At 42.6% G+C, this 18,395-nt stretch overlaps 1 protein-coding gene across 1 annotated transcript; it reads right to left on the reverse strand.

Moving 5' to 3' along the window:
- Window positions 1–10,631: 10,631 nt before the first annotated feature.
- Window positions 10,632–12,065, reverse strand: LOC141546291 (oxytocin-neurophysin 1-like). Its single transcript, XM_074273988.1, has 3 exons — window positions 11,893–12,065; window positions 11,258–11,459; window positions 10,632–10,805 (listed from the first exon to the last, which is right to left on the reverse strand). The coding sequence occupies exons 1-3, from the start codon at window positions 12,049–12,051 to the stop codon at window positions 10,756–10,758; spliced, it is 411 nt and encodes a 136-aa protein (XP_074130089.1). The 5' UTR covers window positions 12,052–12,065; the 3' UTR covers window positions 10,632–10,755.
- Window positions 12,066–18,395: the final 6,330 nt, after the last annotated feature.

An 18,395-nucleotide genomic window follows, 5' to 3' on the forward strand; every position in this document is an offset into this window, starting at 1 on the left:
CATCAACAATGTTTGGTTTTCCCACATCCCCTCCAACATTCTGCATTACCTTTCCCTGTCATTCTAGCCAATCTGACAGGTGTGTAGTGGTATCTTAGAGTTGTCTTAATTTGCATTTCTCTGATTATTAATGATTTGGAGCATCTTTTCATATGATTAGAAATAGTTTCAATTTCTTTATCTGAGAATTGTCTGTTCATATCCTTTGACCATTTATCAATTGGAGATTGGCTTTATTTCTTATATATTAGAGTCAGTTCTCTATATATTTTGGAAATTTGGAAATGAGGCCTTTATCTGAACCTTTGACTGTAAAAATGTTTTCCCAGTTTATTGTTTCCCTTCTAATCTTATCTACATTGATTTTGTTTGTACAAAAACTTTTCAAATTGATATAATCAAAGCTTTCTATTTTGTGATCAATAATGATCGCTAGTTCTTCTTTGGTCATGAATTCATTCCTCTTCCACAGGTCTGAGAGGTAAACTATCCTATGTTCCTTTAATTTATTTATAATCTCATTCTTTATTCCTAGATCATGAACCCATTTTGACCTGACCTTGGTATACAGTATTAAGTTGGGTCAATGCCTAGTTTCTGCCATACTAATTTCCAATTTCCCCAGAAATTTTTGTGAAACAGTGAAACTCAGAATTTTTAAATAGAACTTATCTTCTTTTCTATCCCCCAAACCTCTCTTCTAGCCAACTTTTTTCTTTTTTGAAAAAAAATATTTATTTAACACACATTGCTTTATGAATTATGTTCAGAGAGAAAAATCAGAGCAAAAGGGAAAAACCATGGCAGAGATTTTAAAAAAAATGAATAATACATAGCATGTGTTGATTTACATTCAGTCTCCTGCAGATGGCATTTTCTGTCCAAATCTTCTTAACTTCTCTAACTCTTTTGAAGACATCACATCCTAACTATGACCTAAGTTTTAAACCTTAGATTTATCACACACACACACACAACACACACACACATACACACACACAGCCAATTAGTTGCCAAGTTTCAGCCATCATACTTTCACATCACTTGAATCCCTTTTGCTCATGATACAACCACCATAGTTCTAGACCTGACTTTTGTAATAACCTCTTAATTGGTCTTCTTGAGTCTGGTCTGACACATTCTTTCTGCACCTGTCAAAGTGTGAAAGTCCTAAACAAGACATGGTTGATTCAGTAGCAGGGACAGTGACTTTTCATCACCTCCAACAGCAAGTGCAAACTCTTTTTGTATTTAAAGCTTTTGCAGCCAATCCCCAACCTACATTTCTATACTTAATATATAGCAATCCTCCACTTCCTCTATCCTCCAGCCAAACTGACCTTCTCTTCCCCATACAGGCCATTTTCATCCATCTTTGTGACTTTTCACAAATTGTCTTCCATTGAATACGCTGTGTCCTCAACTCTGCCCCTCCTAGAATCCCAAAGTTCATTTCAAGTACTTTTTACATGAGAGTTGGATGTTTGAGGTGCAAGGAAGAGAGAGAAAGAGAATAAGCGTGTATTAAATGGCTACTATGTGCCAGGCACTTTCCTATACTGTTTACCAGACAATATGTCATTTGATCTTCACAACAATCCTGGGAGGTAGATGCTATTATTATCTCCATTTTACTGATGAGGAAACTGAAATGTATCACTCACACAGCTAGTAAGTAGGCTTTGAACTCAAGGCCAGTTTCTTGAGAGCAGGGCTTGTTTCATTTTTGCCTCTGTGTCCCAATAGCTGGCATAAAGTGGTCTAGTACCAAAGGATCATAGATTCCAGCTGGAATATTTGTAGCTACTATTCTCACTATGCTATCTTAGTAACTGTTGTTGTTAAGAGGTAATTGTTTCTATTGGCTTATTGTTAACTGAAAGCACACTGATGGGGGTATCCCTCATTAAAGATTACATAGTAACAGCTCTCTGAGGGAATGTGCCAGAAAAGAGGGCAGCAATCTTTAAAACTTTAAACCTTTCAAATCCTTCCTGATAGACTTAATTTTTCTTCCTCCTTGATCCGATTTTTCTTCGGCAGCAAAATAGCTGTATAAATATGTATACATATATTAGATTTAACATATGTTAGACTACCTGCCATCTAAGGGAAGGGGTGGGAGAAAGGAGGGATAACTTGGAACAGAAGGCTTTGCAAGGGTCAATGTTGAAAAATTACCCATGCATGTGTTTTGTAAATAATAAGCTTTAATAATTTTTTAAAATCTTCTTGATATAGTCCCATTCTCTTTCATACTAATTACATCTCTTTAGATAAAGGTATACTCTGATTCATACTTTATTCTTCTCAGAGGAGATATGTGGAGAAATCCCTTCCTATACTTGCTGACACATCCTGGGGAAATGCTCAGAGGCTGGATCACTTTGCTTACAAAGAAAATAGAAAGGTTGATCCAACCTCTCCCTCACTCCCATTTTTTTGGTGGCTTTTTCCATACAAGCAAAATGAATCAGAAATTGTCGCCCTCATTTCCCTCCTAGACAACTTAAACACATTACCAAATGGACTCTCTAGGTTGCAGTGACCAGCTGAGGCATCTCTATTAAGTGTGGACGTGTCCCTGATGTTCCTGGCAGAAATTCTAGCTGGAGGACAGGTCAGGACAGAGACAAAACAAGACCGTGACGCCCCAGGCAGCCCAACCATCCCTTTATTAAGGCTTGAAGTTTCTCAGACAAACAGACAGATGGACAAGAAACTATTTGTTCACACAAAAGAAGTGCCAGCTCCCCCACCCTCCCCATGACTGGATGCCACTCTGTTCCTGGGAGAGTTGGCTCCTGGGCCATCCAGAGGCCATGTGCTTAGGGACTTCTGCCAAATTTGGCCCCCTGGGAAGTCCAGCTCTTTTCTCACTTTGCAGGAAGGGGCTGGTGGGGAGGGAAAGAGGAAGGGAGGGACTGGGAGAAGGGTCACGGTGCTCTTGGCTTCCCAGTTAATCCAAGGGAAGACTGCCACAGACAGAAACCTGCAGCAGAGGGATGGATCCTGGAAGGAAGGACCAGCTAAGGAGGGTTTGACTCCCACGATGAGACAAAACAGACCTCCGGGGCCTGGGCTGGGAAGAGATGGAGGGGAAGATGGCCCCAGCATTTCACTGTCCCCTGTCCTGGAAGCATATGGCTTCAGGTGGGGTACAGAGGGATGATCCTTTGTTACATTCAGCTTGAGCACTGTCCTTGGGAACAGAAGGTTGGGTTCGAGGCCAACTACGCCCAGCAGACTGGCCAGGAGTGCTCTGGCCAAGGCTCCCCTGGGGAAGCCCTCCTTCTCCTTTTCCCACTCTCCTCTTGTCCTTCCTTGGATGGCTCTTTCCTCCATGGAGCACAGCCTTAGAGATGGACCCTCAGGATATCCTCGTTGGCAGCAGCCTTCTTACAGCTCACACAGGTGAGGGTCGGGGACTTCTCCCTGTCAGCTAAACAGGTGCGGCACACCAGGTGGCCACAGGGAAGCTGGTAAGCAGGATCGCTTCTGAAGAAAGTAGTGAAGACTCTGCTGCAGGCGCTGCATCCAGGACCCGAGCTCCAGGTCACTGCAGGGAAACAAGGGAGAAAAACTAGGGCCAGGATTAGGACCCACGTGCTTCCTGCCCACATGCTTGGGATAGCAGTTTCCAGGGTCGTTTCTCCACAGCCACCATTAACATTATGGCTACTTTGAACTGCCAAGGGAAAGCTCTCACCTGTCTGAGTCTAGAGAAGGCAGGTCCACCTGCCCCAGACTACAGACTAGCACCCAGTTTTCCTAGGGGCTGGACTGGCAGGTGCCAACATTTAGGGCAGCTCTCCTTTCCCTCCCAAAGTAGTCATTTCCGGTTTGGTGCAAGAGATGATCAGTTCATGGAAAAGCTGGATTTCTCTGGCCCACGACCACATCACCTTGGATGTTGTAGGAGAAGTTCCCCAGACCAGCAGATGGTACCACTGATGAGCATGGCACTCCATGATGCTTCCCGTTTCATCATGATCATATGTACTTGGGTTTCCAACTTATGTGCAGCTTATCTTTATTTCCTGACATGCCACAGGAATTGGTCTCCTTCTCCTTTATATACTTGGGAAATATATGTTATGGCCATTTTTTTTTCCTGCTTAGGTACTAGCAGTATTGTGTGCTATCACTCTGTACATGTGAGATGGGTTTCATGTAAATGAGACATGTAGTCACTAGAAAGCATTTGGCTTTACTGGATTTTTAAAATCCAGATCCATGATTTTATTCATTTAGAGAATTCCCACATTGGCAAAGTCTTGTGGCTTCAAATTTTAGAAAGTGCCTGGGGAATTAAAAGATTGGGTGATTTGTCCAGAATCAGAATTCTGTGTGTCTGAGATGAGATTGAACTACAATCATCCTGACTCTCAAGCCATTTCTCTATGAACTAGGCCATTCTTCCTCTTCTGCTTGATAGATTGCATGCAATGCCAATTAGTGAGTGATAGAAAAGGTTCTGTGGGATGCTAACCAGCAATGGGGGTAATTACCTGAGATGAATTGAATTTTGATGTTATTCATCCCATTTATGAGATAGAGATGCAATATTCGTGTCATTTTGCAGGGACTATAAAACTTTCACTGCACTAAGGAATCACCCTTGAAAGGGGAGTAGAATATTCTTTTCTATTTTTCATTTTTCTGTTGAGCTCACCCATTCCCATGATGCAGACCATGGAGAGAGGAAAGATTTTTAGGAATATGTTGTCAAGTATGGAGTTAAGCTGAAACTTCCAAAGCAAGTTTCTCTGATGAGGCTTTATTTCTCCAATATAGAGGGAACTGAGTCAAATTTATAAAAAATAAGAGCCATGCCCCAATTGATAAATGATCAACAGATAGGATCTGTGTCCAAAGAGCGTAAATTCATGCATATCCTTTTGACCTAACAACACCACTTCTAGGCGTGGATACCTACAGGGATTTGAAAAAATAAAAGAAAATAAAAGAAAGCCCAGACTAAATGTCTAGGACTTCTGGAAGTCAGAGGTAAGGACACAGAGAGTTTCATGAGATAGCTTTAAAAGGCAATGAGATCTGATTGCCAGGTGATCAGGCCTAAGTGAGAGTTGCCTTCGAATATAATGCATTTTTCAGCTCCCTCTTGGACACTTAGAGTGTCAGAGCCAGGACTGCCTGAAATGCTGGTGAGATGAGTGAGATGTGCCTGATCAAAGCCAGGGAAGTAGTCCCAGTGTTATAGTGGAGGCTTGCCAGATTGTGGAGGACTCTAAATGAACAGGAATCATCAGCTACATGAACAAGACTTTCCCTCTGTCCATAACTTGGGATTTTTTTTGGTGGGAATGGGGAGGAACAAACTTCATTTCTCTTATGTCTCTGGCTTCTGGGAGTACTAGTTCCCTCAGAAGGAATAAATGTATGAATTTAACCCTTGAATATGGTAGCCTACTAAGCTTATGAGAGGCTAAACCTTGTGATTGTTGTGATTACCTGAAAGCAAACAAGTTTTGAAAATCTCAACCTATATTTTTGCAGATTCCTGCAGTAAAAGAAGCTAAGGCAGAACATGACTGATTTCCTATTGAACAAAGCAAGGAGGCAGGTAAGAATCTTAATGAGATAGCAGCTATGTACTTAGATCTTTTTGCAGAGTTAGAGTGGTGGAAGGGGAGACAAGAGCTAAATTTGTGATTCATTTATGAAACTTCAATGAAGTCTTTCACATTTTAAAACCCTGGAGGAACCTGCAGAGAGGACAAGGCACATGCTTCCCGCAATTAAAATTACTTTTTTTAAAAAAATCTTACAACAAGCGTCAAAGTGTGTGTTTCTTCTACCTGTGCTTAATGATGATGGCTTCCAACTATTCAATATCAACTTCAAGAACCAAACCATTTATGTGTTCATGGCCTCAGTGACAGTCCTCCAAGCATGAGTTTTAGGACGATTCAGCTTAATACACTACAGATCAAATGGTCATTTAGACGTTTGATGAAAAAAAAAAGCCCAAGTAGGAATGAGAGATTGTCATGGTAACCTTATTTTATCACTCAAAGAGAAAATAAAAAATAGAGGGGAAAAGAAATGATTTGGGGTTTTTTGAAGGGAGATGTTATACTAAGATTTGAGTGAAGGCAAACTTTCTTAGATAATAGTTTCAAAGACAACAATGAATTAAAAGTGAGTACTCTTTCTAATAAAGAGAAGGGGAGAGTATAACCACCCTAGTTCAGGGACTTTCACATATGCCATTGTACGAATAAAGGAAATAATAAATATTTTGCCAACTTTAAAGAACTATGTAAATGTAAATAAAAATTATGTAAAAGTCTCATGACTCTATGCTCCTAATTAGTTTCCCTTCCCCTCTCCCATCTCTGTCCTTTTCAATCCATGTTTCATAGAACTTTCAGAATTTAGGCTTTAGATTCTTTTCCTATTCAAAAGCCTGCTCTTCTTGAAGAGAACTTAGAACTTAACACAGTTAACACATAATATTTTCTAAGCATTCCCTGACTGAAAGAATGATTGATTAGCTCCTAACTGCACAATGTATAAAATCCAAACTCTCTAAGCTTTTCAAATCCTTTACAAGATGGTTCCAGCCCACCTTTTGTAGTTTTATTTCCTGGTATTAGCTTTCATATACTCAGTGCTACAAACCAAATCATCTATTTGTCCTTCCCAATATCGATCTGTCTTTTCCAGCCTCCCTTTCTATACATCCCCTGTTTCCCTGCTGGAATAACTGCCCCAGCACCATTGAAGCTCTTCTCCTCCCTCAAAGTCCATCTTAATGTTGCTTCCTTCATACCATTTTCTTTAAGAATCATATCCCTCAAATGCCCCACATGTGCAAAAATGTTTGTAGCAGCTCTTTTTTGGTGGCAAGGAATGGGAAATTGACTAGATGCCCATCAGGTGGAGAATGGCTGAATAAGTTCTGCTATATGAAGGGAATGGAAAAGTATTGTTCTATGAGAAATGATAAGCAGGATGATTCCAGAAAAGCCTGGAAAAGACTTATTTAACTGATGCTGAGTGAAGTGAGGAGAACCAGGAGAACCCTGCACACAGTAACAGCAATAGGATGTGATGATCAACTAGAATAGACTTGGCTCTTCTCAGAAACACAGTAGACCAAGGCAATTCCAATAGACTTGGGATGGAAAATGCCATCCTCATCCAGAGAGAGAACTATGGAGACTGAATGTGGATTGAAGCATGCAATTTTCATCTTTTTTAATTTGCTTTTTTTTCCTCTGATTTTTTGTTCTGATTTTTCTTTCACAACATGACTAATCTGGAAATATGTTTAAAATTATTGTACATGTATAACTTACATCAAATCACTTGATTCCTTAGGGAGGTAAGGGAGAGACAGAGAAAAATTCGGAACTCAAAATTTTATAAAAATTAAGGTTAAAATAAAATATTATTTAGAGTTTTTTTAAAAAGCATCCTATTCCTCCACCCCCACCCCAAGCAATCAGGATAATTCTGTTGAAGCACTCTGATGAACAAACTGCCCTTTGGTTGTTGATCATTTTCTAACTTGCATAATTAGCTATTTGTGTCTACCTCTAATTTCTATCCTAAGAAGAAAATTCTTTTAACAGTAGAGAGCATGATACAGACTTTTTAGATAATAGTATTAGTTGAACTGTTAAAAAATTCTTACTATTAATAATAATTATAATAATAATAATAAGATCAAGTTCAAATCCAGTCTCTCATATTTCCTCGACTAATAACTCTGGACAAGTCATTTTAATCTGTTTGCCTCAGTTTCCTCATCTGTTAAATGAGCTGGAGAAGGAAATGGAAAACTGCTCCAGCATTTCTTCCAAGAAAACCCGAAATTGGCTCAAAAAGTATGAGACATGACTGAAAATGACTGAATAAAAGTGAGTCCAATGTATAAGACTGAGTTATTTCCAACTGATAAATGGCCAAAGTTAATGAACAGTGAGTATTCAGAAGAAATCAAAGCTATCTAAAGTCATATAAATATATTCTAAATCAATACTGATTAGACAAATACAAATCTGTCTATTTTAGACAAATACAAATTAAAACAATTCTGAGATACCACCTCATATCTATCAGATTGGTTAATGTGACAGAAAAAGAAAATGAAAAAATGTAGGAGAACTATAAAACTATAGACCTACCCCAGCAATACCATATGTCAAAAAGATCCTACATAGAGTACTAGGTCTGTATCCCAAAGAGATCAAAGAAAAAGGAAAAGGACTTTTAGATTTATATTTATAGTACTTCTTTTTGAAGTGGTAAAGAACTGGAAATTAAGGGGTAATACCCATCAACTGGAGAATGGTTAAACAAGTTGTGGTATGTAGTTATGATGGAAAATTATTGTGTTATAAGAAATGATGAGCAGGATGGTTTCAGAAAAAGTGGCACAACATAGCAACTGATGCAAAGTGAAGTGAACTAACCAGAAAATTGGACATAGTAATTGCAACATTGTATGATGACCAACTGGGAATGACTTGCTATTCTCAATGATCCAAGACAATTCCGAAAGGACTTATAGAAAAAAACACTATCCTTCTCCAAATAAATGGAATCTGAGTGCAGATTGAACCATCATTTTTTCACTTTATTTGTCTTACTTTTTTGAAACATGGCTATTATGGAAATATGTCTTACATGATTTCATATGTATAATTGATAACATGTTTCTTACCTTCTCAATGCTGTGGAGGAAAATGGGAGAAAGTGAGAAAATTCAGAACTCATAATGTTTTATAAATGTATGTTTAAAATAAAAAATAAAAAATTTCATAACAAGTTGATAAAGCTAGCATAAGAGAAATATTTACTCATAGTTTCATCCTTACTGGAAAAGAAAAGTATATTAAAATGAGACTAATCATTAAATTAGAACTGGAAAATCTGGACCTGGGCTTTACATTAGTGACATGACTTAGGGAAATGTTTGTGAGAGGAATATTAAGGATTTTTATTCTGAGGCAATTGGGATTAAGTGACTTGCCCAGGTTGACACATAAATTATTATTATATTTTTTTAAAAGAAAACAAGTTGAAGATACTTAGGGTTTATAATAATTCCATTTATGTTTTCCTTCAGGAAATTATTTTATATTGCTTAAAAAAAACACACTAATGAACTAAGCTAAAGTTACCCATGAATTCAAAGAATGAATCAGGATCCATAATGACAAAAGAAAGAATGGGAATTTATAAGAGAAAATATGTAGTGATAAAAACAATAGGACTTGGTATAGATTGAGTGCAAATGAGGAGTACAGGATAAGACCTACATTGTGATCCCAGTGGTAAAGAGATAGTGGTTTGGAAGTCAAAATAAAGAGATGTTTTGGACATGTTGAGTTTAAGAAGTTTTGAGGACATTCAGATTAAAATCTTCAGTAGGCAGTTGCTGAAACAAGAGTAGAGAGATTAGGGCTAAATTTTAGAACCACAGGAATAGAGATGTTAATTTAATTTAGGAAAAGGCAATCAGATCACCAAGCAGGATAGAATAGAGAGAGGAGAGCCTTAAATAATTATCAAGATCTAATTGATATCAATTTATCCATTATAACATATAGACTCTTAAGTGATTAATAGCTTTTAAAAAGGTCATTACCTAGTGACCACATTTCCACTTAACCTCTTATTGGCTTTCCCTTCATGTCCCATCAGGCTGCATTCATCAGAACTTCTCTAACATTCCCCAGAAGCCTCTTCATCTTTTAAGATCAAGGTGGCACAAGACTTCACACTTCAGAAGTAAGCTCTGTTTCTTATACTCTTCCTTCTTATTAAAGGTAGAGAGCTACTCCCAGAATCTCCACTTAAAGAGGGCACATTTCACTGGGTTGCACTCTTTTGGAGGCTCATCTCCATCATGCCTCCATTCCAGGAACCTCTCCTCCTCCCCTACCAGAGACTTCCACTTTCTTTATGTGTTCTTTTTCATATTAATATTTAAGATGCTGTGTGACCCTTGGCAAGTCACTTAACCTCAATTGCCTCAGCTCCTCCCACAAAAAAGAACTTGAGATGCTAGAGAATAGTATCAGGCTTTTTGTGATTTGTATTTGTCTTTCCAGTGTTTAGCACATAATAAACACATAACTGATTTTTTAAAAGTATAGGGCAATTGACAAAGAGATACCAAAATGAACCACCTCTGATCTTGACAGAGAGAGAGGGAAAGGAAATGGTTGTAAGCGTGGGACATTTAAAATACTGTTTGGTTGGCTTTGCTGACCTGCATTAATTTCTCTCTCACTTTCTTATTCTTTGTAACTGGAAATGACTCTAGGAAGAAGTGGAAAAAATCTATTTGGAATTGATGAGATAAAATAGGGACTAAACTCATGGTTTCATTGGGATTGGAAATCCAAGATAAGGAGACCCTCTCTTCCATGTAAATCTTCACGTTTTCTGGAATGTGGAGTTGGAAAGCAGCTTAGAGGGCCAAGAGATCCTGGCTTGCCTAGCAGCACACAGCATGTGTCAGAGTCAGGACTTGAACCCAGATTTCTGAGACCACAATGAAATGAAGGCATAGAAAAATAAAAGACATCAAGACACTTTTAAATAGCTTTATATCCATTTTACTGCAGGAAGAGAGGGATTTGGCAAGTGGGACAGAACAATTTCCTAAACAAAACAGAACTCCCAGGACTAAGGATCACACCCACTCCTTCCTCTCACCAGCTGGGAGGGGGAGAAGAAAGGAGCTGCTCCATCTTTCTGCATCTTCCAGGCCTAGGAAAGGATAGATTCTTGATCACAGGCAGAATCCAATCCACAACCATCTGCAGAAAGAGAGTCGTAGGTATTTCAGTTAGATGGGAGCAACCATGGACTCTTCTTCTCCAACCCCTAAACCCTGGAAAGGGGTAATTGTTCAGTAGTGTCAACTCTCTAGGACCCAAACTGGGGTTTTCTTGGCAAAAGTACTGCAGTAATTTGCCATTTCCTTCTCCTGCTTATTTTATAGAAGGGGAAACTGAGGCAAACAGGAGTCACACAGGTAGTGTCTGAAGTACACTACCTGTCAGTGAGTCAGTGAGTCAGGTAGTCTTCCTGACTGCAGACCTGGCACCCTATCCATTCTTCCACTTTACTTAGGAAAGGAGGGAAAGGAGCCAGGGCAGGAGAAGGGCCTCTAGCGGAGGGAGGGCTGTCTCAGCTCCCAGCCCAGGACTTGAGGGAGCCCCTCACTCTCTCACACAGGGGTCTGCGGACCAGGAGTGCCGTCACTCACCGCTGCTGCAGCAGATCCCGGCGGCCGCACAGCGCCCTCCGCTCCCGCAGGCTTTCTGGCCAGACTGGCACGGGGAGGGCAGGTAGCTCTCTTTCTGGCACCTCAGGCTCTCGGCGGTGCCCACGTAACAGCCGAGCTCTTCCCCGCAGCAGATGCTGGGGCCGAAGCAGCGCCCTTTGCTTCCGGGGCCGCAGGGGAGGCACTGCAAGAGCGGGAGACGCGGCTGAGGGTCCGGGGCAGGACTCTGGCCAGCGTCTCCCAGCCCTATTCCCCCCCTCTCCCCCCCAGGAGGAGCACTTGAGGCCCCGGGGACGGCGGACTCTCCTCCCGCAGGGAGGCTGCACGGGAGCGCAGGGGAGCAACCCGGGCCAAGGCCGGAGCTCCCCTCTGCCCTGCCCTGCTCCGCCTTATTGTCAGGAGGAGGGAGCGTGGGGTGGGCGAGTCTGAAGTTGGGGGGGGGCAGTCAGCACAAGGGAGCCAAGCGTCGGGGCATCGGGGCCGGCTGCGGGACCCGCCCGCCCTGGGGGTGCGCTGTGGAGGGGACCTTCTGTGGCCGTCGCGCCCCGCACCCAAAGGCCCGCGCACGTGGAGAGGAGGCAGGCGGCCCGTGGGCTCCCACCCGCGCCGAGCCTCACCTCGCGCACGTCCATGTCCGGCGCCGAGCGCTTCCCGCCGATGGGGCAGTTCTGGATGTAGCAGGCGGAGGCCAGGGCCAGGAGAGCGGGGAGGTAGCAGCAGGCGAGGCCCGGACGGGCGCGGGCCGCGAGGCGCTGAGGGGAGCCGGGGCCGCCCATGGGGAAGCTGGCCGGAGGCAGGCTGGGCTCGCAAGCGGGCCCGGGGAGGCTGAGCGCTGGGTCCCGGAGGCTGATCTTCCTGGGGCTCTGAGCACCTGGGCCGGAGCCCGGCCTATTTATGCCCCGGGGCCCGGGACCTAAGGTGGCAGGCGCTTGGAAGCTCACGCCGGGTCAGCGGGGCGTCACTGCCTCCGGTGCCCCCGCACTTAGCCCGCCCGGGCTGGGGCACGGGGTCAGCTTGTCTGCTCAGGGCCTAGCTCGGGGTCAGAACCCGGGCGCTGCCCTCATTAGTCTGGAGCTGTCCTGGTGCCCCCAATGAACTCCCAATTAACCCTGGGCTCTGCAGACCAGCAGCCCGCACTTACTCCCCCCTCCCCCAAGACTCGCTCCTCTCCGTCTGTCTCCAGGTGGAGAAGAGCTGCTCCCGGGCTTCCTCTCTCAGAGCAAGAAACGGCCGCTCCATCTCCTGGGAAAGCAGAAGCCAAGGCCCAGAGAGCGAAGAGGCTCCCAGAGAGTGGGCTCCAGAACCCCAGTCCTTAGTTCCCTCCCCTTTATCAAAGGCTGCCTGCCCCAGGAAGAGGGCTTCCCAGGGGTTGGGAAGTCTGACAGTTGTGTAGTGATATCTCAGAGTTGTCTTAATTTGCATTTCTCTGATCAATAGTGATACCAATGTGATATTTGTAATGGATATTCCAAATGCCTTTTCTGGCTTGAGAGTTCAACTCTTACAATGCAATTTGAAATGATAAATCAGTTTTGACAGTGCTCTCCTCTGTATGCTAAATGAAGTGAATCAAAGATTACTAATCTGTTCCTATCACCAAACTCTGGTTCTTTTCCCCCATCAAGTAACAACCCCTATAATTTGAAACAATGACTTGCAAATTATTCCCACAGGACTGGAGAACAACCCTTTTGTCCTGGATTCGTGGACTTATTATGGGAAACCATCCAGGCCTTAAAAATGATTGCTCTGTAATGCACCTTCCTCCTCCTTTCTCATTTATGATTTGTGTATAAAATCTGCATTTTCTTTTTTTTTTTTTTTTTAACCCCCCTGAGGCTGGGGTTAAGTGGCTTGCCCAGGGTCACACAGCTAGGAAGTGTTAAGTGTCTGAGACTATATTTGAACTGGGGTTCTCCTGAATTCAAGAGTGGTGCTCTATCCACTGCTTTACCTAGCTGCCCCTATGTATAAAATCTCTACCATCCTACAACAGGAGGAGGTCTTCTGCCTAGGGGAACTTCCAGGATGCAAATTGTATTTCTCACTTTGATAGTGATTAAACTGCTATTTGATCTCTAAAACCTTTCCCTGTTTTGTGCAGCTCTGCAATCTAGAGACCAAAGACAGCAAAAATTCATTTAACAGTATGGCAAATATATATGTTTTCCTATACATATATTTATGTGTATGCATCTCTCCTGAGGTTCAGTCATGCATTATAAAATACTGGCTATTTCCATCTGGGAATCTTATAGACATCTCAAACTCAGAATTTTTCAAACAGAACTCATCTTCTTTCCTATCCCCCAAACCTCCCTTCTTCCTGACTTTTTTCTTTTTTGAAAAAAGTGTTTTTACTTATTTAACACACATTGCTTAATGAATCATGTTGGGAGAGAAAAATCAGAGCAAAAGGGAAAAACTATGGGAGAGATTAAAAAAACAGAAAATGAATAATACATAGCATGTGTTGATTTACATTCAGTCTCCTGCAGATTGCATTTTCTGTTCAAATGTTCCTAACTTTTCAAACTCTTTTGAAGACATCACATCTTAACCATGACCTAGATTTGAAACCTTAGATTTATCTCTCTCTGTCTCTCTGTCTCTCTCTCTCTCTCTCTCTCTCTCTCTCTCTCTCTCTCTCTCTCTCTCTCACACACACACACACACACACACACACACACATACACATACAGCCAATTAGTTGCCAAGATTCAGTCATTCTACTTTCACATCTCTTGAATCCCTTTTGCTCCCCTCATGCTACAAGAATCATAGTTCTAGACCTAATTTTTACAATAACTTCTTAATTGGTTTCTTGACTCCAGTCTGACCCATTCTCTCTGCACTTGTCAAAGTGTGAAAGTCCTAAACAAGGACATGGTTGATTCAGTAGCAGGGACAGTGACTTTTCATCACCTCCAGCAAGTGCAAACTCTTTTTGTATTTAAAGTTTTTTCAGCCAATCCCCAACCTACATTTCTACACTTAATATATAGCAATCCTCCACTTCCTCTATCCTCCAGCAAAATTGACCTTCTGTTCTCCACACAGGCCATTTTCGTCCATCTTTGTGGCTTTTCACAAATTGTCTCCCATGGAATACGCTGTGTCCTCACCTCTGCCCCTCCTAGAATCCCAAAGTTCATTTCAAGTACTTTTTACATGAGAGTTGGGTGTTTGAGGAGCAAGGAAGGGAGAGAAAGAGAATAAGCGTGTATTAAATGGCTACTATGTGCCAGGCACTTTCCTATACTGTTTACCAGACAATATGTCATTTGATCTTCACAACAATCCTGGGAGGTAGATGCTATTATTATCTCCATTTTACTGATGAGGAAACTGAAACGTATCACTCACACAGCTAGTAAGTAGGCTTTGAACTCAAGGCCAGTTTCTTGAGAGCAGGGATTGTTTCAGTTTTGTCTCTGTGGCCCAATAGCTGGCCCCGGGGGCAACGGACTCTCCTCCCTCAGGGAGGCTGCACCGCAGCGCAGGATAGCAACCGTGGCCAAGGCAAAGGTCGGAGCTGCCCCTTGTCCTGCCCTGCTCCGCCTTATTATCAGGAGAAGGGAGCGTGGAGAGGGCGAGTCTCAAGTTGGGGGGGAGGAAGAGGGGAGCAAGCGTCGGGGCTTCGGGGCCAGCTGCGGGACCCGCCAGCCCTAGGGGTGCGCTGTGGAGGGGGCCTTCTGTGGCCGTCGCGCCCCGCACCCAAAGGCCCGCGCACGTGGAGAGGAGGCAGGCGGCCCGTGGGCTCCCACCCGCGCCGAGCCTCACCTTGCGCACGTCCATGTCCGGCGCCGAGCGCTTCCCGCCGATGGGGCAGTTCTGGATGTAGCAGGCGGAGGCCAGGGCCAGGAGAGCGAGGAGGTAGCAGCAGGAGAGGCCGGGACGGGCGCGGGCCGCGAGGCCCTGTGGGGTGCCGGAGGCTGATCTTCCTGGGGCTCTGCGCACCGGGGCCGGTGCCCGGCCTACTTATGCCCCGAGGCCAGAGCGTGGCAGGTGCTAGGAAGCTTACGCTTGGTCAGCGGGGCGTCTGTGCCTCTGGCCTCCCTCCCCTCCCTCCCCACCCCACTCCCGCACTTAGCCAGCTGGGGCTGGGGCACGGGGTCAGCTTGTCTTCTCGGGGCCGAGGTCCGGGTCAGAACCGGGGCGTTGCCCTCTTTAGGTTGGAGCTGTCCTGGTGCCCCCAATTAACCCTGGGCTCTGCAGACCAGCAGCCCGCACTTACTCCCCCCTCCCCCAAGACTCGCTCCTCTCCGTCTGTCTCCAGGTGGAGAAGAGCTGCTCCCGGGCTTCCTCTCTCAGAGCAAGAAACGGCCGCTCCATCTCCTGGGAAAGCAGAAGCCAAGGCCCAGAGAGCGAAGAGGCTCCCAGAGAGTGGGCTCCAGAACCCCAGTCCTTAGTTCCCTCCCCTTTATCAAAGGCTGCCTGCCCCAGGAAGAGGAGCAAAGACTAGAGAAAAGTAAAACTTACTGATACATACATATATATACATTATATATAAATATATATATATATATATATATATGTTTATATAAGGAAATTTATATGAGGAAAAATTATTATGATTTTCATATTTACCAATGTGCTATTTGGTTTTTTTTTTTAATTTTTTTTAATTAAAGCTTTTTATTTACAAAACATATGCATGGATAATTTTTCAACATTGACCCTTGTGAAATCTTCTGTTCCAAATTTTCCCCTCCTTTCCCCCACCCCCTCCCCTAGGTGGCAGGAAGTCCAATATATTAAATATGTTAAAATATATGTTAAATCCAACATATCTATACCTATTTATACAATTATCTTACTGCAAAAGAAAAATCAAATCAAGAAACCTGAAAAACCTGCAAAAGAAAACAAAATGCAAGCAAACAACAACAGAGAGAGTGAGAATGCTATGTGGTGAATCATACTCAGTACTCACAATCCTCTCTCAGAGTTCAGATGGTTCTCTCCATCACAAGATCATTGGAATTAGCCTCAATCATCTCATTGTTGAAATTGTCCATCGGAATTGATCATAGTATAATCTTGTTGCGATGTATAATGATCTCCTGGTTATGCTCCTTTCACTCAGCATCAGTTCATGTAAGTCTCTCCAGGCCTCTCTGAAATCATTCTGTTGTTCTTTTCTTACAGAACAATAATATTCCATAACATTCATATACCTGGGGCAGCTAGGTGGCGCAGTGGATAGAGCACCAGCCTTGAATTCAGGAGGACCCGAGTTCAAATCTGGTCTCAGACACTAAACACTTCCTAGCTGTGTGACCCTGGGCAAGTCACTTAACCCCAACCTTAAGGGAAAAAAAATCATATACCACAATTTATTCAGCCATTCTCCAACTGATGTGCATCCACTCACTTTCCATTTCCTTACCATTACAAAGAGGGCTGCTACAAACATTTCTGCACATGTGGATCCTTTTCCCTCCTTTAAGCTCTCTTTGGGATTTAAGCCCAGTAGAGACACTGCTGGACCCAAGGGTATACATAGTTTGATGGCCCTTTGAACATTTTCCCAAATTGCTCTCCAGAATGATTGGATCCATTCACAGTTCCAACAATGCATCAGTGTCCCAGTTTTCCCACATCCAACATTCATCATTATCTTTTTCTGTCATCTTAGCCAGTCTGACAGGTGTGTAATGGTATCTCTCAGTTGTCTTAATTTGCATTTCTCTAATCAATAGTGATACCAATGTGATATTTGTAATGGATATTCCAAATGCCTTTTCTGGCTTGAGAGTTCAACTCTTACAATGCAATTTGAAATGATAAATCAGTTTTTGACAGTGCTCTCCTCTGTATGCTAAATGAAGTGAATCAAAGATTATAGAATCTGTTCCCATCACCAAACTCTGGTTCTCTTCCCCCACCAAGTAACAACCCCTATAATTTGAAACAATGACTTAGGAATTATCCCCACAGGACTAGAGAACATCCCTTTTGTCCTGGATTGGTGGATTTGTTATGGGAAAACACCCAGGCCCTAAAAATGATTGCTCTATAACCCACCCTCCCCCTCCTTTCTCATTTATGATTTGTGTATAAAATCTCTACCATCCTACAATAAGAGGAGGTCTTCTGCCTAGGGGAACTTCCAGGATGCAAATTGTATTCCTCACTCTGACAGTGGTTAAACTGCTATTTGAGCTCTAAAACCTTTCCCTGTTTTGTGCAGCTCTAGCAATCTAGAGACCAAAGTCAGCAAAAATTCATTTAACAGTATGATAAACATATGTTTTCCTATACATATATTTATTTGTATGCATACCTCCTGAGGTTCAGTCTTACATTATAAAATATTAGATATTTACATCTGGGAATCCTATAGACATCTCAAATTCAGAATTTTTTTATTTTTTTTTAAGCTTTTTATTTACAAGATATATGCATGGGTAATTTGTTAGCATTGACAATTGCAAAACCTTTTGTTCCAACTTTTCCCCTCCTTCCCCCCACGGCCTCCCCCAGATGGCAGGTTGACCAATACATGTTAAATATGTTAAAGTATAAGTTAAATACAATATATGTATACATGTCCTTTTATTTTGCTGTATTAAAAGAATCAGACTTTGAAATAGTGTACAATTAGCCTGTGAAGGAAATAAAAAATGCAGGTGGACAAAAACAGAGAGATTGGGAATTCTACATAATGGTTCATAGTCATCTCCCAGAGTTCTTTCTCTGGGTGTAGCTGGTTCAATTCATTACTGCTTTATTGGAACTGATTTGGTTCATCTCATTGTTGGAGAGTGCATGGTCTACCAGAATTGACCATCATGTAGTTGAAGTATATAATGATCTCCTGATCCTGCTCATTTCACTCAACATCACTTCATGTAAGTCCCTCCAGGCCTTTCTGAAATCATCCTGCTGGTCATTTCCTACAGAACAATAATATTCTATAATATTCATATACCACAATTTATTCAGCCAATCTCCAATTGATGGGCATCCACTCAGTTTCCAGTTTCTGGCCACTACAAAGAGAGCTGCCACAAACATTCTTGCACATACAGATCTCTTTCCCTTCTTTAAGATCTCTTTGGGATACAAACCCAGTAGCAATGCTTCTGGATCAAAGGGTATGTACAGTTGGATA

The sequence above is a fragment of the Sminthopsis crassicaudata genome, chromosome 6 (assembly GCF_048593235.1).
Source record: "Sminthopsis crassicaudata isolate SCR6 chromosome 6, ASM4859323v1, whole genome shotgun sequence".
NCBI lineage: Eukaryota > Metazoa > Chordata > Mammalia > Dasyuromorphia > Dasyuridae > Sminthopsis > Sminthopsis crassicaudata.

Bases quoted from the DNA above. Each gene is read 5' to 3' on its own strand.
- LOC141546291 (XM_074273988.1), bottom strand. From the start codon at position 12,051: ATGGGCGGCCCCGGCTCCCCTCAGCGCCTCGCGGCCCGCGCCCGTCCG. The intron at 11,460-11,892 runs GTGAGGCTCGGC...CCGCTCTTGCAG, and splicing joins CGGACATGGACGTGCGCGAG to TGCCTCCCCTGCGGCCCCGG. The intron at 10,806-11,257 runs GTGAGTGACGGC...CTCTTTCTGCAG, and splicing joins CGGGATCTGCTGCAGCAGCG to ATGGTTGTGGATTGGATTCT.